The following is a 23,764-nucleotide window of genomic DNA, read 5'->3' on the forward strand; positions in this document are numbered from 1 at the left end:
GCTCCCTCATTTATCATTACTGAATGTTAATCTGGGAAACAATATGAGGTGAAATACTGGGAGGGCAGTGGGAGGAGAACCACGAGGCGTTTACTCATAGAGGATATCCTGTACACTTCTTTTATGGAACATGGTGAGCGGAGTGATTTCCTTGATTTCTTTGGGCTGGTATATATTTATGGCTGTGGGTGTGGTTACTGTATGCATGCACGTGTGTTTTACGGTGAGGGTATACAGACCGTGTAAACCCGCAGACTCATGTGCAAAAAGAGTGAATTAAAGACAGATGCTGCATACTTAAGTTCCATTAAAGTCGGGAATTTAAAGCAGTGCGCTTCCCTTCATGAATAAAGCTCGTCCATCTACAGGAGCAGGGGACTATAAAAGGGCTCTCCAAGGCAACCGATAGATGAGGTTTAAGTCTGAGCTGTAAGACAGACAACCCCAGACTCTCCACATTAACCATCACATTCATGTCAGTTAAAAAGTGACGTGGACTCATTTAAAAATAACACAGTTCTCCAGAGCTACTATTCTGTGCATCTTGAGCAAATTTAATTCTCTCTTTCTTTTTCTTTGTGGGTATACCATAAATTGAGCCCTGCGATAGGCTGGTGACCTGTCCAGGGTGTACCCCGCCTCTCTCCCGATGCCAGCTGGGATAGGCTCCAGAACCCATGCGACCCTAGTGAGGACTAAGCGGTACGGAAGATGAGATGAGGTATACTGTAAATTGCTTTAACGTGTCACTCTCCTTCTGTATACATGTTAAGCCTCTTTCGAATGGTCTGCACATGAGTCTTTTATGGAAATTCTTGACCTCTAATGGCATCATTGCTGCTGTTAATCGTCTGTTATTGTTTTGTTGTTTTTTTTTGTTTGTTTTCTGGATCTGCATTTCATTCTTCTGATCTCAGTCACAACTCATGAGTAAAAGGGTCATGAGTTTTTTGCAGTTTAGTTGTGTAAAGGTTTCTTTGTAGTTTTATGATATGCACAAGATTAGACCATTTGTATTTTTACTGATAAAATAAAGAAGTGAGTAAAACACTGATATATCCAACTACCATATTTTCATTATGGTCTCAATGGACTTTTTTCTAGCCTATAAATGGCCTTTCTACCTATTTGTACTCCAAGAGCTTTACAGTCACAATGGCACATCTACACACATTTAGACACCAGTGTCATGCACTTGCAACTTTAAGTTTCCTATCTTGCTCAAGGCGACTTCAGTTAGCTTGCTGAACTCTTGGACTTATAAATCAGTGTTTTTCTTAAAGACCTACCATAGCAAGACATACCTAGCTGAATAATCACACAGTTCATAGTGCAATAGAAATGTTCAACAACTTAAACATAAATTAATTAAATGATTCTACTTTCTTATCTTATGTTACCATTTGAAGATTAGCTCCATATTTTCGCAAGTTAAATGTTTTTTACTTTAGAGGACCACTGTTGAATTCCTCTACGAACCTCAGGGATGTTTTAAACCAACACAAAGCCAAAAAAGAACCAGAATAAGTAAAATTATGACAGAAAGAGTGATGCAATCCTGTGTGCGTCCAGATCTTGGCTGCTTCATGTTCACCAATGTAAGTAGATTTAAGGAAATATGAAAGAGGGTTGTGCCACAACACGAAAGCTTAAGCTACTTAATAACTTTTATTGTTGTCAAACTGGTGCTAAACAGGCCACACAAGCACTGCAGTAACTGACAGTTACCCAAATGACAGGACAGAGACTTACTTCCTGTTTAATTGGCCAAACATAAAGCAATATGACACAACTATTTCTCCTATTTTTAAACTAAGTCCTTTGTTTCCCCTTACCTTCGTCATACTTTAAAAGCAGTGCATCACAAATTAGAAATTACATCAAGCCAATGTGGTGACCATACGCGACAGCCATGGCAGATGACAAGCCATACTGAACATATTATTGTAACTGTGAACAGATGAGGAAAAGGAACGTAGGAGACACACTGAGTCAAGATGGTGATGTTTCAGATGTAAACACAATGAGGGGGTCTAAAGTTACACGTAGTCACTATAGTCCCAGCTCTTATCACTATTCAAGCAAAATCTGAAGGGCTCAGGGGTTAGTGGGGTAGGGGCTGGGGCTGTTGTCAAGACAGCAGGTCCAAACATAAATACTAAGGCACAGGTTGAAAACCAGGAAGTAGCCTGGTCCATGACTTCCAAAAGAGTGAGGGGTGAAGTCATTCCTGATCTCAATGTTTTCTTGGTAGTAAAATAATGCTTTTCTCTTTACTCCACTATCCTCACCCCCTTCGTCTGCCGTCAGTCATTACTAAAACCTTCCACAGGCCACAAAAAGCTCTGAGTCTGCAAAATATGAATCATCCACATGGAACATTTCACAGAAAGCAGGAAAATGGTGGCTGCACTAAAGAGGAACACATGACACTGCAACAGTGCCACCAAGCGGAAATAAAAATAGATGTGCAATGAGGAACATTAAGCTTTGCTGAGCTGAGCTGTCTTAATAAGAGTCAAATTAAAGAGTAATTTCCAGAGTGTAGAGTGCCTCTCAGTTTTCTGCTTAGCTTTAATAACTGTACGATTAGTCTTATACTCTCAGTGCACCCTCAACATATGTGTTCCTTAACAGAAGCTCCACTCCCTCTGCATTAAACAAAGCACAAATTAAAATTTAAACATAGTTGCTACTTAAAATAATCAGAGACATTTCCATTGAGGAAGCTTCTAACTAAAATAGTGACAACACAGCAGATGCAGGACAACAAATAGAGTCTGATGCATGCTAAATATTTCTCAAGAGCCTGCTGTCAAAAACTAAATCATATTAGCAGACACACAAGCTCTGCTCTTCCGGTCTTAAAATAAACCGAGTGTGTCAGTTAGAATTAATATGACAACTGGACCACTCTGCTTCAAGTCCAATCCTGTGCTGATGGAGTGAAGATTTACTGAAGCTGTGAATGTGGGTCAATTACAAAACAGTATCCCCTCCTGCCAATTACAGTAGAGCAGCCGCTTTGCACTGGAACAGTTTTCCTCATTCTGGGAAGTCGTAGTTGACGGCACATCACATGAGGTTTACTTGCCGTCAGAAATGGCACTTCACAATGAGCTTACTGTACCTGTGGTTGTACATTCAATAAATGAGAGCAAGGAAATAAAGGACTTTCTGTTTTGTTGCTCATATAACAGATGATAGGACAAGAAGGGTGAAGTTGGCATTTAGACACACTTTGAGACATCCACCCACCCACCCACCCACCCACACACACACACACCCACGCACACACACACACACACACACACACACACACACACACACACACACACACACACACACACACACAATTTCTCTCAGCAGCTGCACCCACCGACAACTGACCAAGCAAAGCAAACAGAAGCAGAGTTGGTTCAAGCTGGCTGTTGCCACACTGCTAAGACTTCCTCTGCAGTCCAACAAAGAAAAAAGGAACACATTGTGGCGGAAAACCCTGTGTTAACATGTTAAAAAAGTTGGAAAAAGCTGCTACTTACCGGCTATTCTGTCTCGCTCCATAACTCAACGGCTACGTCAAATAGCCACATGTAACTTGCTTTTCTCTCCTCTCCTTCCTTCCCTCCCTTTTTTCTGCATGGAGACTTCCCCTTTCTCTTGACTTAGTCACCCTGTCCTCCTCTCTCAACCCTCCCTCTCTCCTCCCACCTTTTCCTCCCTCTGTCTCCTTTGCTCTTATTTCCTCCAAGTTTTAATGTCTTCAGTCTGTCGGGATAACAAGTGAACAGAACAGACGTCCACAGCCATGTGCAAGTCAGATGGAGTCCCTCGCTCTTAGTTTCTTTGATTTCTCCCTCATAACCTTCTCGTTTTCTCCTACACACATTTTTCTGGCTCTTATCATATGGACATATAAGTGGACGCTATTTCAAAGTCTCTCTTTCTCTCTTTTATTCCCTCTTCCTTTCTCTCTGTCCTGCTTTTTTGACCCTGGATCTGTGTTTGAAATAAAGCTTCAGTCCATTTGGTCAAAGGCCTTTGTCGGAAAATAAACTTGCTCCACATATTGCAAGAGAAAACCTACAACAGTCTACAAGGAGATCCTGTTACTATATTAACACCACCTATTCCTGCCATGTTATCATCGGTATACTTATTGCACAGTCACAGCGTACAAACTCACTGAAATTTCATGGAGCACAACAGGGTTGAAATGGATTAAAGAGCATTCTCAACAATCCTTGTAAAAGAAAAAAACTCCAGTCCCTGGCACTCATACATGAAGAGCCTCTCAATAAGACTCCTTTACAAGCAACTAATAATCATCAGTACACGATCTCAACCAACAAGCTTGTTGACCTTCTGCACATGTCTATGAGTGTCTCTCAGCTGAGGTCTATAGGAAATGACTCAACATCTCTCATCGTCTGAATGCGCTATTATTCTTAACAAGATTTCATAGCAAAAACCACTCAAACACACGAGTCATGTCTGACTCTCTTCTTGCTGCTAAACAAGGTCAAGAGCCACTTAAGTGAAATGCTGTCTTAGCTAGAAAGTCACGAGAAAACATAGCACACACACAATTCTGTGATTTCAAGTCAGAGACAGAAGGAGGAGTAACACAGAAAAAGTCACTTCCTCTTCCCCTTTCTTACAAGGAACATCCCTCCTCAAAGAGAGGTCTTCCAAATTTAGACATAACTTGCATGTACTTCCAACTTCCAACCACAAAATCATGTATGAACACACTTGGAAGGAGGACAAAACATACTCAGTGAGGCCACTACTTCAATAAAGCAATGATATAACGTGGTGTTCCCCAAACACTATCTGGCCTGCCCCGATTCAAGGAACTAATACTTTCAGTTTGGGTTAGATTTAGGTGCTTCACATTAATTCCTGCATATCAATGTATCAATGACTGATGGTTGAATCATCTGCAGTGATGCAGGAGAATTCACAAACATTCAAGACATGCACACACAGCTCCCACTCCCCTGTAGTCCTAGGGCCTTTTCTGACAGAGACAACAGAGAAGTGAGGAGAAGCAGAGCAGAGGAAGCAGATAAGGGATATCCAAATGTAGGTGCAATGTAAGAATTTGAGAGGATTTGGCCCCAGTGAGACACCTGTGACTAATTCTAAAGATCAGATTAAAAAAAAACATTACGTAAGCGTATTAGGTGCCAGTTTCCTATTACTTTAAGATTTGAAAAATACTAATTTAGTCTTAGTGTAGTCATTGTCGTCATTTATACAGTACTGCATACTTCTTGATGTTACAACATCACACAATTACAGTACAAGAAGAATGGAAATAAATGCACAGGCCAACGATCATCTTTTAATTACCGTACATGTTTACCTGCATACGTTGTTTGCCTTGCACAATCTACCTTCATTTAGAGCTTCTGTTGTGGAGTTCTACAGAATATGCATCGTCAAGATGCTTTCACACATGAGCAATCCAGGCAGCACATTATGTACATTATGAGGACAACCTTAAAGTCTTAGTCTGTAATTAACTGCATTTTCATAAAAGGGCTAGTGAGAAATCACTAGCCCTAGTAATGCGTTTGTACATAGTCAAGTATGTTAACAAATCACAAACTGTATATAAAGATGGGAGAAAGTCTCTACAAAGTCACCCAGAGGATTCCTGGACTGCCAACTGGCAGTTCCCATCTTGGCAGCACATGACTCTTGCAAACTTCCAACTAATCCAAAAAAGGCCAAAGAGGTGGAGCGAGATTGGAGTGAAGACACAGAGGCACAGAGCTCGAAATCTGAGACAGCACCTGCCTGTCACCCAGAGCAGCCACTCCCCATAGTATGCATAACTTTAGCCCTTGATATAATTTGAACTGGTGTGTTATATAAATATGGATCCCAATACAGTTGTCAGGAGAGGGATTGAGTAACAGGGACCAAAAACTTTTGATGGGACCAGGTTTTAAACATGCAAACAAGTGGTCATTTAAGGAACCGCATTTTTTGGCAAAGTACACAGTTTAAAACCAGGTGTATCTCTAGCTACAGGAATATAAAAGTATACATCAAGGCAGCTCATGTTTTAGCTGAAATCTACAGCAGAACTGTAGATATACACTGTCAGAGTCTAATTATCTTATTCTGAAGGGCTGAGCTTGATAACCAGAGAGGCCCTGGAAGGAATTCCGTTAAGTGTACACAATGGTGATAAAATATCTGATCAAAGTGATCATTTAAACCAGAGATCAGATCAAAAACAGGATAAATTATGAATGGTGCTTTTGGTGCTGAGTCCATATGGAAAGCAGGATGTCAGTACTGTGACAAAAGCGTGCTTTTAAAAATAGGCACGTCTCAGATGGCCATTGGCTCTTTCTGCCCCATGATTATTTTCCACACAAAGCTGCAGTTAATCACAGGGTCAGGGTCAAAAAAACACATAAAACACACAACATGCGCTTATGCATTTGTTGTTTCACTCTCATCTGCATAACGCACAAACATAGCATTGGAAGGGCCAACCATGTGAAGTGGGTTTGTGTGCACATGTGGCGCTGCTACAGTTGTACCTAAAATTGTCAGAAGATTTATTTTTACTTCCCATTTTTTGGATGGATGCAATTCTCCACCACAACCTACAGATGATTTGAACAGAGAAGCTATAGTTATTATTAAGGAATAAGTAAACAAGGAATTGTACAATATACAAAGAGGATTAGGGCACATTATTTATTTCAACTGCATAGATGAAGGCATAGCATTTTTTATTATTATTTTAAAGGTGTTTCTGACAATTTATAATGTAATTTATTCATTTAATTATTATTCCTTTTTCAAACAATCTTACATAACCTCAGTTAGATTATTCAGTGTACTGCTTCAGAGCTTAATTTAAAGTGACACTGGCCTTTCAGATTTATTTATTAATTTCTTTTAAGGAGGCCTACTTAACTCAAGAGAGCTCTAAAAAGAAAGATGGTTTAATTGTGGAATCTGCTAACCACCCAAAACAAAAGATTTTCAGAAATACACATGTCTATCATACAGTTTTGTAGTGTTTCACACTGCAAGAGTACATTTTATGTCAGGCTCTGGGAAATGATGTTGTTTGAGTTGACTTGTAAAATAACAGAACTGAGAGGGCCTCCCTCACTCATACCTTTCACCACCTCTCCTCTCCATCATCCAAACCTGCTGGCGAGATACAGTCAGACCCTCCTACCACACACACACACACACACACACACACACACTGACACACACAAAACAGGCACGCACACACAAGCACACAGACTCCAAGGGTTATCCAGGCAGATTCCTCTCATATGACAGTATGTCTTTGAAAAACACACACTCCCCTATTCACTGACACACATACTCGTATAGCAAACATGTAGCCTATATTTGCGCTCGACGAGGCAGATGGTCATGAGGTGCAGGCGGACACGTGCGCTCGTTCACTCATGCGAGACAAACTCAGCCCTCATGCCCCGCCCAAATAAAAACTGCACTACACATCAACTAAGAGTGGATGGTGAGCCTTGGGGTGCACATTAATGGAAGGCGTCACTTCAGAGCGTGACCTATGGCCGGACGCGTGACTCAAACAAGCTAAATTTAGCTACAAGATAGAACAGTAGGACAAAACGCACACCAACGCGCCATCTAAGACTAAAGGGATGCCTGCAGGGCAGTGATGCACAATGAAGAGGAAGAAACGCTGGAAATAAGATAAAAGATAAAATGAGAAGAGGAGGAGCGAGCAGGGGCAGTAGTGAAAGAAGTAAATGGAGGGGAAGAAGAAAGGAGATAAGGTGAGGGCTCAAAGCCTCGTGTGTCAGGAGTGAAAAATACGTGTGAGGAACCGGCATACACTCTGCTATGCTATGATACGGAAAAGTCAAAGCATGGTTTTATAGAATCCACCAATACTGTGATTTTACAAGGCTTTCCCCCGGAAAACACATTTGACCAGTCTCAGTGGCAAAGCACAGGTGTAAATAATTCAATGGATGATGGCTGAATTCCATTTAGCTGTTTTAGTTTATCGACTGGCTTCCCTCGGTAGCACAGTTTATTGAGACAGAAGAATACTGCATCAGCTGAGAAGTCAAAACATCTACTATGAGGAAAGAGTGCACTACAGAGTATATCCCAAAGTAAATGTATGAAGTCTCTCATTCATGTACGTTATTTTTTCACAATGTAAAGGACCAATATGTTGGCTTTTGGGGAATCTGTGTGGTTGCCAGTGTAAATTCTCCTTTACGGTATAATTTAAATGGAGGGGTATTCAGTTGGTTCAATCTGCAACTCAGAGTAGATGTCACTCAGTGCTACACACTGGTCCTTTAATAAGTCGCTGAGGGTGTAACTCAGTTACATACTTGAATTCACTGGGACTGAAAGTAAGGTAAGGTGAGGAAAGTATTTACAATTTTAACGCAACCACAATCAGCCAAACATGTCATTGCTGTTAGACTTTAAATATGTAATTTCAGTTCCAAACTCCTGCAAATCTCCAACCCATCCACCTCTGGTCTTTATAACCAGACTCCTGCTCATCAGAGTGCACTACTCATCCCACCCAGATTTCCAGCCTTCTCATCACCACTGCCACCATCAATTTTACCATTTTCCTTTTCCTATACTAAGCACAGCCTAAACCCTCTCCACCTAAAATACGATGGCGTCATGATTGGGTCTAATCACTGTTATGTTCTTACTAGGCACATTATTTAAAACAAATCCTCACACAGAAGTAAGTCTCTCCTGACTGAATTGTTGCCTTAACCTCAGCGTGTGAGGAGGTGTACTTCAGCCACATCACAGCTTGGGACTCCATCTGAGGAAGTTCAGCTGCTACGTCATAACACACACAAGCATAACTCTTGCTTTCCAGACAGGCACCTATCAAAACACAGACACAATAACACTGAAATTCACACTATGCATCAACACTGTGACGCAAACACATATTCATATATAACACAGGGGAATTCTCAACTACACACACGCAGCAGCAGCCCTGAGCTCCCTTAACTCTCCAAAACATCTCCTTTCTCCAAACACAGCAGCAGAGATTCAAGAAATAAGTGTGCGCACAGGAGATGGTGGAGAGTGAAAAAGGGAAAACAGTGTAATGTGGTGCTGCTCGGATGACCTCACCAGAGAGAAACGCGGCACTCATCTTCCCCCAGCATCATCTCTTTTTAAACCCCATACAGAAAAAGAGAGAGAGAAATGGAAAGGCCCTGTCCTCCTCATTTGCGTTGTTTCACTGCTGCTGCTCCAGTCTACGCACACAACCTGGGGCTTGTACATGCACGACACAGCTCTACACGTCACTCATCTCCACGAGCCAAATCTCATAAAAAGGATGGTGAAATGCATTTTTGTAAACAGAAAATGCTCCTGTCACATGTTCCACAGAGATTTCACTTTTATTTTTGAAGTGCTTTTGTATAGAGCTAAAAAGTAATCAACCCACCTTCCACAACACTAAATCACAATGAACCCAGGAGTTATACAGATACTTAAGACAGCGCATCATTACAGTAATTAAAGACACAATCAGTCCTTTTTATTCCCTATTTTCCAATCAGAGTGACCATCCTCTCTGGATATGGAAATCACATGTGCCTTCAAGTAGTTCCCACTGAATTTGACTATCTGGTATTCTAGTGCCCTTTAAAATAAACTTAGTAAACTCCTATTAGTGATATAATTTAATATTTCCTCTATTTTTAGGCTACAATACCATCTATTGAGCTGCATGGTGAGATTATACAGGGTGGATATCAGGAGCCTGATGTGAACAGACTGATCAGTGGTTCCACTGTCACTGATTCAGAACTGAGAATAACAGTAGTGTTCACTAGCAGGCTACTAGACAGCCCTGTACAGAGAGGCCAGTTTTTGTAAAGTGTCTTGGGACAATTTGTATTGTTGTTGGTGCTATATACAGTAAATAAATCAGAATATACAGAATGACGACTTTTGACCATAAACTCAAAAATATTAGAGAAAGCAAGCGTATGACCTTTGGGTGATACTAAATAATAAATTGGGAGGGGGATCCCAAAATTCATTGGTATTCCTCCTTCGTGGAACATAAATGTCTTATAAATAATTTTGAGACAATCCATCCAATAGTTGGATATGTTTGAGGCTGAATGAAAGTGGCGGACTGAGGAAAAGAAAAACAAAAAATGACACAAACACAGTCTTTTATCATTACCAACAGTCAATTACAAACCCTCAGCCCCAGAAGATGTTTCACAGCCCATACAGAAGTCAGAACACAGTGCTAAACTCACGCCCAGAGTAATTTCCCGTGTTGAGTCGGCTGCTGGCGTGTAAGAGCTAGGATTCATTCAACCCATCCTCTGTGAGAAAAGAAATCATGGCAATAAGGACAATAACTAATACATGGCCCTGTGACTTAAGACAGACGCATATTACACATACACAGAGAAGCACAGGGTCCATCTAGTTCACAGAAATCCCCATTCCATTTGGCAATAACTCACAAAAGCCCTTCTCTTCCAGTTCCCCGACAATTTAGATCCCATTCTCAGGTCATTTGGACTGTCAGAGGCTGTAAAAGTACTCGCGGTGCAGTCTGTGAGTCTGTCCATCCCAGCATGGCTGTAGTAACTCTGCTGGCTATTTCCTTTCCACCATAAGGTAATCATTAGATGTGAGAGGGGGCTGGCAGTAGTCTACATAAAACAGTATATCCTCAAAGTTTGACTGATGAATATGCGGGCACTGTGTGGATACAGCAGATATAGTAGAAGCAACTGCGGATGTCATGGCATCTTTCATCCACCCTGGAATAATGTATTTTGGGGTATGGAGTGGCACTAAAATAACACTAAAAACTGCTTGAAACGCTGGCTTCACACATCCAAGTGAAATTTATTAAGCTGGGACAACAAACAGTCTGTCAGCATTGCTTAGTGCCAGCTACAGTGTGTAACATACCTCATTGTGCATTGTGCTGTTACAGGCCACATCATGCGTTATGTAATTGAGTGAAGGAAAACTTAGACAAAGCATGGATGAGAGGAAGAAAGCTGTGCTGTTTGGATGATGATCATAAGGCACCAAATCTCACTGCATGAGCCCGAGTCCTCCTGCTTTCACCTCCAACTCTGCAAATTAGCCTGAACTGATGGAGGGATGGTGCTGGAAAGAGAACGAAGGGAGAACGAGAGGAGAGTTCCTGTGGTTCCCTGTGGCTTCAGACCTCTGTAATCAGCATGCCAAGCTCCTGATGTCTAAATCCACAGTTCAGACCCAGACAGCACACATGCTCAACACACATGCATACACAGAGACACACAATGACACACACAGAGAAAGCTCCTGACACATGAGCTCTGTGGTGATCGCTGCTCATGTGGAGTTTGGAAAAGGAGCACGTCCTGAACAAATGCAAAATGAGTGCGGGTGAAATGCGTACAGTATCTATGCTGTAGTGAGGCATTATTGTCGCACATGATTCATCAGCTTTATGGGGCCAACTCATGCTGGATATTTAAGGAAGATACTGGTGCTGTTTGTTGATTTAAATGGGTCAAAGATATTTATTAATATTATTTATCCGCCTTTGGAACATTCTCCCAGCTGACATCTGAAAGTTCAGACTCAAAACAGATCTTTTTAAAGCCATTTTATTGGTTTCCCTTTTCATTTTTATTCCGTTGTTTGTTTTATTCTTGTGATGTCTTATGCATTGCTGTTTTGCTGTTAGATGACCTTGAGTTGCTTTGAAAGGTGAACACACCAGATATAAATGCAGGCCATTTTACTATATATTATTAAAATAAACTTTTCCTGCAGCAAACAACATATGTAACAGGAACACTGATTCTACACAAGTGTTTGACATCCCTGTACTACAATACTTGTGATAAACTACAACCTGTAACTTACTATGTGATGGTCTAATTTGGCTACTGGGTTTGATTGATTTAAGATTTAAGATTGATCTAAGTCTCAAAATGAAATTTTAGTTGTGACAGTGTACAGTAATTCCCACTGAACCATGTGCATAAAGGCCTACTTCATAAAAAATAACCACTAGCGCTGACCACCAATGCATGCTTGTAAACGGTCACTTAAAATCCTGTTTACTTTATAAACAAGATAAGAGTGACATTATGACCAAACTCAGTGACACACTGATGGCTCAAAGACATAATAAATAACAATACCAATAGGGATGATGCAACAATGCAAATAAAAATCTGCAAGACCATTAATGTTATTCTCTGTGCTGCATGAAATAATCAGCATGCAAACGGACAGTGATGCTCTTGCTAAGACTGGGTCCTTCCCTTTAACAGCATCTGCTCGTGACATCAGGTGTTTCTTTAATGAACGTGCAGCGGGATTACTCACGACTGGGTGGCTGCTCATCACAATAAGCAGCAGTGACATGGCCCGTTCTCAACCTTATGTTCCTCGCAGGGGGCTTTGTTAAGCTGAAACGTCATCATCAGCCTCGTATCTATTTATAGACGAGCTGTGAAACACTGACTAATGATGTCATGCTTGCACACGAGTGTGTGACTGTGTATGAATGGACTCACAAAAGTAAGGGTGTAAGGGACTATTCATTTGAGAGAGAGAGATTTTTACATGCATGCATTGTTGAATCATCTTAGAGTTTAACCAGACAGGAATTACAGCTGTGAAGAAACATAAAAGAGAGATTAAAAAAAAAAACATGTTACTTCCCTTGGTGGGAGGAAAAGCATTAGGCTAATTGTTCTGGCAAGGTGGAAAAGTGGAAAAAATCATAAGTTCTAATCTTTCAATGAGAGAAAGTTTGGCTGAATAACTTGAATCAAAGGCAGAGAGCTTTCGTACTTAGCACTTATGAAATAAGACTGATAAAATTTCGACTAATACTGAAGCAGGGTTTTAATATGATATGCATTTAATGAACCAGAGGCCTTGGCAGCTCTGCCCTAATGTAGTGACTTAAACAGACACTCGCCAGTGAATATCAAAGTCTCCAAAGAAAGTCTAAAAGTCTAATTATCACAGAGAGTTGTAGTGAATGTAGTGTCAGTTCATGCCAATATATGACTCAGACTGAGGGGAATGCAGCTTAGCTGTCACTGAGGAGCCTTTGTTAAGGAGAAATAAAGAGCTGTATTGACTCTTCTCATCTGCTCTTTCTCTGTGGGACCTACTGGTGTGGTTTAGTGGGTGGATGGATGATGTGACTGACTCTGCAGTTTCAAGTGTTAAAGCCTTTTAAAGAAAGCAGTCATACCATATGACTGTGACCAGTCCTCAAGAAAATCATCTGCATCTGAACTTGATTTCAAATAGGGTTTTTCGATCAACTGAGAACTAGTATGGTTCTCATTTTCAAATGCAGTTCCTGGTATTTCCACAAAAAAAATAAGTAATTACGCTTGTGAGAACCACATGAAAGTTGCATCTGAACAGCAAGACACAAGCTTTATTACTGGGCATGTATGACACCTCAGGCCAGGTTTAGATGAGGTTAAGCCTTGTAATGAATTTGAATGTGTAACTAGTACTACAACTGACAATACATTGTTTCAGGGTTGCCTGAAAGGTTGAGTGCATGACTCATAACCCAAGGTCATAGTCTTCACTCCAGTGACACAAGTTTCAATCTGGCCTACACCATTTCCTGCTTGTTGCCCCCTCTCTTTTTACATCGCTTCCAGTTTATCTCCACTTGCATCTACTGTCCTGATTTTGTGCTGACGTCAAAAAGCCTTAACATTATATCGTATTAATGCTGGAACTTGTGCGGTAGTGTTAATGTAAGATGAAATTTATGTTTTATGAAGAAAGGTTATGGTCACATATGTGTTAAATGTAGTGTTTTGGAGAATTGTTCATTATAGCGTTATCTTAAGGTAACACCTAGTGGTGCTAGTGAGCGGGTGAGAGAGAGAAGAGATGGTGGACTGTTAACCTGTGTTGTATTGGGACTTTACTAAAAGTTTGGAGTAAGAACCCAGTACGTTGTTGGACTCCTTCATTAACGGACATGCACGCACGTTGCTTACATTAGGACTAAAACCTGACAAAAAACAAACAAACAAAAAAAAAATACAAACACACAATATTTATACACATTACAGTATTTGTCTATTGGGACTGCCACAAAGGCAGATCATATAACATATTCTGATGTTTCCTGCAGTGTTCTATGTTATATACCTTTCTATGGAATTAAAAGAAAGCCTTATTAACAGTAAAACCTAAAATACTGTGTTTGGTCAAGCTGTACCTAAATTGACTATGCACTATAATGGGCTCATATCAAAATGGGACAAAAAATCAACCAACAATCACAGTCTCTAAATATCTGGCAGTCTGGATGGAGAAAGGACCAGCGTGTGACTTATTCCCACTTAATGTATGCTCACGCTTCAGGATGCACTGGCAAAATTCAGTTTAGTCTATGTTGTAGTGCCAAAGTCTGCACATATCATGCAATGTAAGTAATCCAGAAGGATAAATCCTGGCCATCAGCACTTGCAGAGTACTGGCACGTTGAGTCACTATGAAGATTTGACATGTCCTTGTATAATTGATGTGGATGAGAATGACTTGTGTTAGTCTATATGGTAGTTTACACAGAAAGATTTTTGTAGAATGTGATTTCTGAGGCTAACAAAAAAATATGTTTTTTTTTGTTTTTTTTTGCTGGCAAAGTACATTTTTAAAATTATGCTGACAGAAATGTAGACCTCCATTATAGGCCAAGTGTCTTGTATTCCACTTACATGTTATTATCAGGAATGCTCCTTTTTTACAGTATGTCAAATCTTCTATGAAGCATGAAAAGTTTCCATAAAGACAAACAACCAGCCCACAGCAAATGTCCACCACAAAGCAGTCTATTCAAGCTGAGTACAGCCTTGCTTTCAGAAATGACCCAGCCATCAGAATATATAGCACAGCTGACTGGGATCTCTCATGCGTAGGAAGAGAGGGGAAAAAAAACGTGGAAGAAAAAAAAAACCCACAGTGCTTCTACTCCACTGGGCATCGCTGTTCATTCAGGGTCACATTACATGAAACTACAGAACTACATGGGTACATATAGTTAACTATGCCCAAATATCCCTGAGTCCTGTGTCCAGACTAAATGAGTAAGATGAGTAAGATTAAGCTGAGAAATCACAACAAAACTACGATGTAATGCACTTTTCCTAAAAAGCTTTGGAGTGGTTGTTTTTCCCAGGTAGTATTTTGACATGTTTAAGATATTTTCTTGAAGGAAAATATAGGACAGACGGTCATTATGAAAGAATTTTCACACCAGTTCTCCTTCATCTTGGTCTGAGCTGACCATTTTAACAGATAATAGCTACTCTCAGCGACACATCTGCACAGCTTCACACATCTGCTGCAAACACCAGCATTACCACAGGGACTGCCCACTCAAACATTAGTTTTTGCTTTTGGGATAAGTGACACATATGCGGGAGGAGGATGCTTTTAAAAAAAAAAAAATTAAAAAAAAAATCACCATTTAAAGGCTTCTACTTCTAATCGAGTTCGCTCTGAGTTCAGTCATGAAAAAGTCCCTGCCTGACAGATGACTTACCACCTTGAGGTTAAGATGTTGCTTGAGAAAAACCCCCTGGAGCTAAACACTTGAGGAGGGGAGCATGACGCACCCAGACATTATGGTTTGTCTTGCTCCAGAGAATACTGATCTGATATCTAAACAGTTTTCTATGAAAAGAGGGAGAAAACAATGACAAAGCACAGATAACTGTGATCATTACACACCAAATGGGACAGAGACTGTATGGCGGCCTCCTCAGTGGTCTGACCACCTACTAAGCTACCACATCGCAAGTGTCTAAAGACAACAGAGAAAGCTCAAGGGTGTTTGTATAGCTATGCAGTGTAAGTGCAGGTGTAGCACTGAGGATCTCCAGAGGTAGAAACTGACAGTCACTGATAAGACTCCTTAAACAGCACTTCACTCCCAGCACTTCACCTCTTCTGACCTTCCCCACATTTCTATTCCCTAAATGGCCAAGCATTGATTTCTCCAGACACCAGACTGCTGCTGTGCTGTGATAGTCACTACACAAGTGTCCATTTACTTTTGGACGATAGAAATTTGGAGAAACCACACAGTTGTTTCAATACATATAAATGAAGCCGAAAGCAACAAAAACTGTGCAACTGTGCAAATAATCATGCCCTGGATTTGATGTCTCCTGTTTTCAACACAAGCCTCAACAACATCAGCTTGTGCCACATTTCTGGGTCTGTTTAATCTAGAGTGCTTCTCCTTAGAGTCCGTTGAAATGTTTAGAATGTGATCATGCAGATGGGACCTGAGGAAAGCCTGTGATGTGTTTATTATACGCACAAGCACACAGTATATTATGACCCACACTTATAATGCAGTAGCTCGTGTATATACCAGTGTCTGTATAATGACATCATGAAAAAGTGAATATTAAAACATCCCAAAAAGGTTGCACACACACAGCACTGAGCCCAGGGAGAGAGTACAGCCGGAGGAACCAGTGCATCCACACAGAAGGGCAGGCTGAGGAGGAAGATGGTGATGTGAATCAGACTGTAATAGCCGGGAGACCCTGAGGGACTCCCCCGGGTCCTCTACACTCAGCTGCAAAACAAACTGGCATAAAACCACAGAGAGATAAGGCCAACGAAAAAGAAGGGTTATGTGAAATATGATTAGCAGGATAATGCTTGTACATTAGTTGATATTACTACTATAGCATGGTTAACCATTAAAAGTACTTAATTAAGTCATACTTAGAGCTTGCCTAATGTAGGTCATATTTTTCCATGCATAATTCTTGTAAGTACTTTCTGCAGAGATAAACTACATAGGTAAGATAATTCATAACCATGCCGTCCACTCATGCCAAAAATCGTATAAAATTTGTACCTGAATTTGGAGTCTTCTTCATACTCTGGTTTAGCAGCTGGCTCACTTCACTCAGTCGTTACTAAAAACAGCGCTTTGGTGTTCAGGGGAAACTGGAGTCGAGTTGCTTGTCCGTTCCTCTGCACTTGTTCCCGTGCAGTTAGCTGTCAGTGCGTGATGGCACCGTGTGACTGCAGGCAGCACAGATGCAGATATACCGTGAAGTCCGCCAGGCTCGATATGTGCTTCACAGGGTTGCTGGGAGTCTCGAGAGCTCACGACCACGATGAAACTAGCGCACGAGGGCAGGCGGGTGGACAAGTCCACTGACGCGCTTTTACGCGCGTATCCAGACTGTGCGTACAGGGCTGCCGCTGCTCAGTCCACGCAAAATGTTTAGTGTGTACAAACGAATGAAAAACATGTAAACAACCGACCTTCCTTACTTCTCAGATTTACTGAGTGACCCACGCAATTAAATAGTGTGATCCTGATCATGTCTTTTAAGGTTACGTCCGTGGCCAGACTCTAATACACATACACTATTAGAGGTGGATTAAAATACACTGCACACTGTAACAAATGTAACAAATGTAGTTTCACATTTGTCTTAATCATTACAAACATGTGACTGAATAATCAGGAACACATGCATGACGCTAGTGGCCAGTTTTGTTACACCAATCAGTGGAGTATAAGGTATTGAGAAGTCCGTGGCATTTTCTATATGGAAGGTGTTTGCTCGGGTGGTGACTGAGCGTGCTGCGGTTTAACCACTACAAAATGCTGCTCTCTTCCGGTTTAAAGTGAGACTTGCAGTTCTTCAGAAGCTTGAATGTCCTGCAGAAGACGAAAAAAATGAATCTAAACGGAATCTGAACTGAAGTGGTCCGGCCTGTATTTTTATTTTCTCCTATGACATGACTGAAGCAACGTTCACCATTGTTCAACGTTCACTACGCGCGTGGAAAAAAAACCTTCTGACTATTTTTTTTATGTGATGATTTTGATTATGTGATGATTGTTGACAAGCCTACACCACAGCCACTTGTCACTCAACAAACCTCAGTGTGTCACACTGCACGCTTAAATCTAAACCACTGGGTTTAGATAACAGGTAACGTGTTTATTAGCCACATAAACCTGGACTTTATTCCCAAGTGTCTCAGTTTCTCGCATGCCTGCAAAAAGTTAAAGTTAAACCTTTGTAACTGCGACTTCTACAGATGTTTTCTATGCAGTAATCAGTTAAATTTACAATCTCATAATGCTGCCTGTGATTATTAACCTGTTGTCTGACTCAGTATTTGAATTTTGTTTTTTGTTGTTTTTGTTTTTCAGTGACTTTTTTTTATCACCTTTTATGACCTTATAGTCATGTATAAAATCCAGACTGTAAAGCAGCATGGTAGTGCTGTTAAACCAGATCAAAAGTAAATGCATCTGACATGTGTAAACAAGCTGTATATTCGGTCTGCACAGCAGGTCTAAAAATAATCTTCTACAAAGTGATGTGAAAAATACGGAAGTCATCTGCTGTGGCAGGTGTGAACAACAAGAGCCTGATCTAGAGTTGCAGAGAACAGAAAGTCTGAGCCAGACCAACAAAGAAAGAAAGCATGTTGCAAAAAAACATTCTTACAGAAAGACAAAACAGCACACTCTGACATAGCTTTCTTTCTTTTATGCAATATTCAATATTAGGAGGCTTGAACATTATTACAATTGCTGTCACTTATGGCATAAATCGCACACAGCAGGCATTATCAGTAGCTTCAGTATGGAAAAACAATTGAAAGAAAACTGTATCATAAGCAAGAGTAGGGACAGTAGCTGAAAACTAAAACAAACTGAATGACTTAAACCTTTACCATAAGTACCTGCACCATCCACCAGAATCCTCTTCAAATTTACCATTTACAGATATGTTTGTATCTTGATTATGAATGCCTGGATTATATGTATATACACATATGGACATTTACGTGACAGATCTAAACATGAACTGAAACCAACTGATACACAAGCCGTGTGGTTTTTGCAGAGGTTTAACATCTCCTCCCACACACTCCCACACTGTTCACGAACAGCTAAATATTTCTAGGTTAGGTTGTGTTCCACGCCTAGTTTGAAATCAATAACATCACTGCTCAAGATTATTTTAACTTTAACCATGGTGCTCAAACTGCAGACTTGTACTTTTATTCCAAGCCGCTCAGTTTTGTTTAGACAGTTAACGTGTTAATTTGACTCTGTTTGCTCTCTTCTGTTTATGTTACATCAAGGTGTTAGGCAGGCATTTTATTTGTAATTATAATATAGTATGAGCCTCTTCAATCCTAGGGAATTACCGTCATTCCCAGTGATATTCAAAACCTCTCTTATCTGTGTGGCAGTAATGTTTGTTACATTTTTTTATGAGCACTGAAATATCAAATACTGATTCAGCAATCACTTTCAAATAACATTGGATTGCTTTGCAAAATCATACAGACTTCGTGACAACTGCTCCGGTTCTACAGGGGAGCATCGGATTTCTTGGTCATTACCTCATACACATAGTCATTATTATTGACTTGCTGTCTTCTCATTCCGCTGGATGGTTTCACCTGTTGGTAGTGAAAAGTCAGAAAAGTAGATTGGTTATATACTATGAGGGCTTGTGGAAGGTTAAAGACAAACCACAAATAAAGTAGATATAAAGAAAACTGATTTTCAGACAAATGTTAACAGTAGATGAAATTCAACCATGATCACCTTGAAAAGAGGCAAGTGAACACTTTCACTGATACCTCTGATTTTACTCTCTATACACAATGCTATTTAGCCCAGCTGCCAGAGTTGATTTTTTTATTTACTGTGGCGTTATGGCAAGTACAACATGTGGTGCTTCACTTTTCATTTTCTTGCACCATTTCACTTAATTAAGCTCTGTTGAATCACATAATTTTATTGTACCCATCAAATAAATGGGGTTAAAAATTTCAATTCAATTTTAGTTTAGTTTCTAACAAGTAGTTTGTAATTGCAGGATACAGGCCAGTGGGTGCTGCAACAACCAGACTACACTGACATGGACAATACTTCTTCACTCTGATTATCAATTCGTTCCACTCGACTTGTTATGTGGGGTATTTTGGGTGTGGTTGGGCTATTATTCTAATAATTACTGAAATACTATGCAAAGACAATGTCACCAGTTATAAGGACGTCTCTCTCTTTTGTTAAGTAGAATACACACTCATTGTTCCAATTTCACACACTTTTAACGTTAACTCCCTTCGCTGCTGTTGGGTCTTTTTGAATTCCGCCTACATGGACCAGTAAATATCTCATTTTTAGGGGGCAGTAAAGAGGAAAGGCTTGATGTAAAGTATTATTTTATTCTTATGACAAGTGGTATAGCACATTCTGAGAAGCTGTTTCTATGGCTGTGCTTTAGATGCAGCAGTTTTAGGTGTAATCAGCGTGTTAGTGCAGTGAACTGTGCAGACGTTATGTGGTTTTTGTAGGATGGTGTGTGACAAACTGATAAATGTACTATTAACCTCAGACATATGAAATGTGAGAGGGTCAGTAGAACATTACGATGTTTGATTCTTTTAACTTGGGATAGAGTTGACAAAGTTCTGAGAAGAGAAGTCTGAACTTACCCTCCGGTACATGATTAGGATCAGTAAAATCAGTAAGATGGCAATGACAATAGCGAGCACGCAGATGACACAGGTGACCGAGAATGTCAAAGTCTGAACTGGAGGAGTTTCACGTCTGCAATGTGCCATGATGAGCTTCAGCCCTGCAATGCAATGAGTTTTATATCAATAAGAGGTTAAACCTCTTAACATCTCCTCTTTTTGAATAATGCTGCCAGAGAACAGTAAATAGGGTAACGCAATGTAGATGTTGTTACTAATCCTGTCATCAGTGCAGCAGCTGTGTTTGTGGCAACGGCCAACTCTCTGTGTAAGTCTGCAAATGTGCTACACAACCGCAATGCCCCAGAATTGACAGTAGTCCACTATGAGTTACTCAAGAAAAAAGTAAATACATAAAAGAGTTTTTGAGAATAAAACAGAAACACACCTTTCACAAAAACTGTGTAGGTCATTCCACATGCACCAACATCATGGATGCGTTGATCTTTGTAGTTGCATCTGAAGACACCAGAGTCATCCACGGTCAGATTTGTGATGGTTATGGTTGAGTCCGTGAGGGAGCCATTTATACGAGTTCTGTTCTGGTACTTGCTTCGTATGCTAACTGAATTAGTTCGAAGAAATACCACCTCCTTCTCTTTAACATTGTTTCCAGTTTTGTGGAGCAGATACATCCCGACAATATTCTCAGAAGTACCACAGGAACACTTCACAGTGATGTCCTCCCCAGACTGTATGAACATCATGGTGTTGTCTGTCATTAAAAAGACAAAAAGTCTAGTAGAGGGTCTAAAAAATAAAGTGTGTATGTGATGATCTGCATCATTCTAACACAGTTCTGGAAAACAGTAGGAATTGTTACATTAATTTCAGATCAGCCTTTAAGAGATGAAACTAAGAAAGAAAATATCCTTGCAGCTAGCAGACTACTCATTCTCATAATGTAAACAGACATACCTGAATTAGTGGAAACACAGAGCAACATTAAGGACAGAAGGAGCATCATCTTGCAGCTGTGGGTGCGTAACTGCATCTTCTGCCGTTGTTTCACACACACAATCCACATATGTCTGGAAACAATAAACCACAGGCAAGCAGTACTTCCTGTATGGGTTGATATGGAGTCTCTCTCTCTCTCTCTCTCTCTCTCTCTCTCTCTCTCTCTCCCTCCCTCCCTCTATAACCTCTTTAATTTTTTGCCCTGTAGAGGGTTGCGCGGGGCTGTCATCAGGCGAGAGTTGGGGTATACCGTGGACAGGTGACCAGTCTATCTCAGATGTGCATCCTGTGAAGCTAAATTATTTACATTCTGTTATTTACTTATTAGTTTGGAAAAGTGGGCTAGCCTCAGTTTCAGTTAGTCTAAGTTAGTTTTATGATAAATGTAGCTAAATAAAAGATGCTAACGCTAAGAGCATTACTGAGAAGTAACGTTAGCCACATAATACTTTAGAGGTTAAAGGAATGACGAGGTGTGATTGCAAATATTCCATTTATTGTTTTATTTTTGGAACTGAAACAGTTACTGCTGGCGGCAACTACCTGAAAACAACAACATCCACAAACGTATATGACAGCCCTCCAGAACATAACTTAAAATGCTGCTGATCTCCATGATCAACTGTCATTCACACAGTCGTTGACTGTGACGTCACTCGTTGGCTGTGACGTCACATGCATGCCCTCTATACATACACGCCGCGTTGACTGCTGCCACTCATTGGAGAGAAGTGCCTACAGGACGGCCATCTTTTATGCTTATAGATCAATTCTACACAATTAATGTGATATAAATTGCTCACCTGGCAAGCTATTGTCACGGGATTTGTTCGTTACAAATGTTACACATAATAGATACATAGATAGAGACAGAGAGATAGAATAAATAATAAATAGAATGAAAGGAACACAAAAAACCTTCAGAATGCTCTCTTTGGGAAAACTGAAAATTGCGAGAAAAGTAACCAAGGAAAGAACTGTCCACAGCAAAAATAATTTAATGATCAGTAATTATTAGGTCTATTAGATGCTGTAGCTGACCAATCACAGTCTAAGGTCTGTTTTTATCCAGGGTAAAAGGCCGTTGCTAGGGACGCTACTTGTTTCACCCTTGCGATGCTCTGTCTGTCCTGTCAGTGTTTATTTCAACAACTTGCTCACTCTATATTATCCCTTACTAACATCATACTTGTGAATAAATATACAGTATTTATTGTTAAAAATATTAAAAAAAAGAAAAAAAAAATGACATAGGACATTTATTTTATTTTGTATTTGGGTAGTAAGATCAACATATTGACGTTTTTAACAAATCAAATTGTTTTGAAATTGGTCCAAAAAGTAGCAAATAATTGTACTTTAAAATTGCTTAGTACCTCTTTCCTTCATTAGTTTACATGCACTGCTGCCTCTGCTGGCACTGTACCAAGACGGCGTGTGAGTGTGAATGGCTGTCTGTGTTAGCCCTGCAATAGACTGGTGACCTGTTCATGGTGTACCCCGCCTCTCAACCCCCACGACCCTAGTGAAGGATTAAGCGGTACGGAAGATGAGATGAGATATTATGTAAATATCATATTTTGATAAGATAATCATGAACTCTGACCAATTAGATGCAATCTTTAAGATTCACACAGTTACTCTTGTCCTGTTTATATCTCAAACACAAGAACAAAATTGCATGAATGCTTACTGACATCTTACCCATCCCTGTAACTACCCCTTACCAGTCTCAAGCAAAGGAAACTACTGCTTACACAATTCACAATATGCTGTTGACACAGTCACCTTCAACCTTACTTACTAAAGTTTATGCTAGAGTAAGATGCTTCTCTATATTTCTACATTCAGTTTCTATATTGAATGATTATTATAGTGCTGTTCTTATTTGGCAGCCATAGTTGTTTTTAGTGTATGAAATTAATCACACAGCAACTTTAGATATGAGGTGACAAAACACCTCCAGAATTCCCAGAATACTCATGGGCTTCAGTTCATAAAAATGGGTGTGTAACCATGGTTGCAGTGATTCAAGTGTATATTGAAACACTCATTCCTTTGGTCGTGCACATAATAAGACAGTCGTCACTCACGTAAGGTGTAGGTATTTTACAATATATAAAGTATATTGAGACTAAGCATGCTTTTTAAATTGTTTGGTTCTGGTGCATTGTTTATA

General features: G+C 40.1%; 2 protein-coding genes across 3 annotated transcripts in view; both read right to left on the reverse strand.

Moving 5' to 3' along the window:
- Positions 1 to 17,215, reverse strand: part of septin9b (septin 9b) — a 68,555-nt gene extending 51,340 nt beyond the window's left edge. Inside the window, exon 1 of one of the 2 annotated variants that reach the window (XM_047577481.1) lies at positions 16,952 to 17,215. In XM_047577481.1, coding sequence (XP_047433437.1) covers positions 16,952 to 16,973 — 22 coding nt within the window. In that variant the 5' untranslated portion in view covers positions 16,974 to 17,215. Of the gene's footprint in view, positions 1 to 3,542; positions 3,694 to 16,951 lie in introns of those variants that run through there. The other variant, XM_047577480.1, reaches the window with a different exon arrangement.
- A 1,384-nt stretch (positions 17,216 to 18,599) lies between these two features.
- Positions 18,600 to 21,653, reverse strand: LOC125004372. The gene is made up of 4 exons (XM_047578933.1): positions 21,544 to 21,653; positions 21,014 to 21,340; positions 20,584 to 20,726; positions 18,600 to 19,539 (listed from the first exon to the last, which is right to left on the reverse strand). The coding sequence occupies exons 1-4, from the start codon at positions 21,650 to 21,652 to the stop codon at positions 19,447 to 19,449; spliced, it is 672 nt and encodes a 223-aa protein (XP_047434889.1). The 5' UTR covers position 21,653; the 3' UTR covers positions 18,600 to 19,446.
- Between the last annotated feature and the right edge of the window lie 2,111 nt (positions 21,654 to 23,764).

This window comes from Mugil cephalus, chromosome 2 (assembly GCF_022458985.1).
Source record: "Mugil cephalus isolate CIBA_MC_2020 chromosome 2, CIBA_Mcephalus_1.1, whole genome shotgun sequence".
Lineage (NCBI taxonomy): Eukaryota > Metazoa > Chordata > Actinopteri > Mugiliformes > Mugilidae > Mugil > Mugil cephalus.

Coding starts and splice junctions, on each gene's coding strand:
- LOC125004372 (XM_047578933.1), bottom strand. CDS start 21,652: ATGTGGATTGTGTGTGTGAAACAACGGCAGAAGATGCAGTTACGCACC. Junction 21,341..21,543: donor CTGTGTTTCCACTAATTCAG/GTATGTCTGTTT, acceptor TTTTAATGACAG/ACAACACCATGATGTTCATA. Junction 20,727..21,013: donor CTACACAGTTTTTGTGAAAG/GTGTGTTTCTGT, acceptor ATTGCATTGCAG/GGCTGAAGCTCATCATGGCA.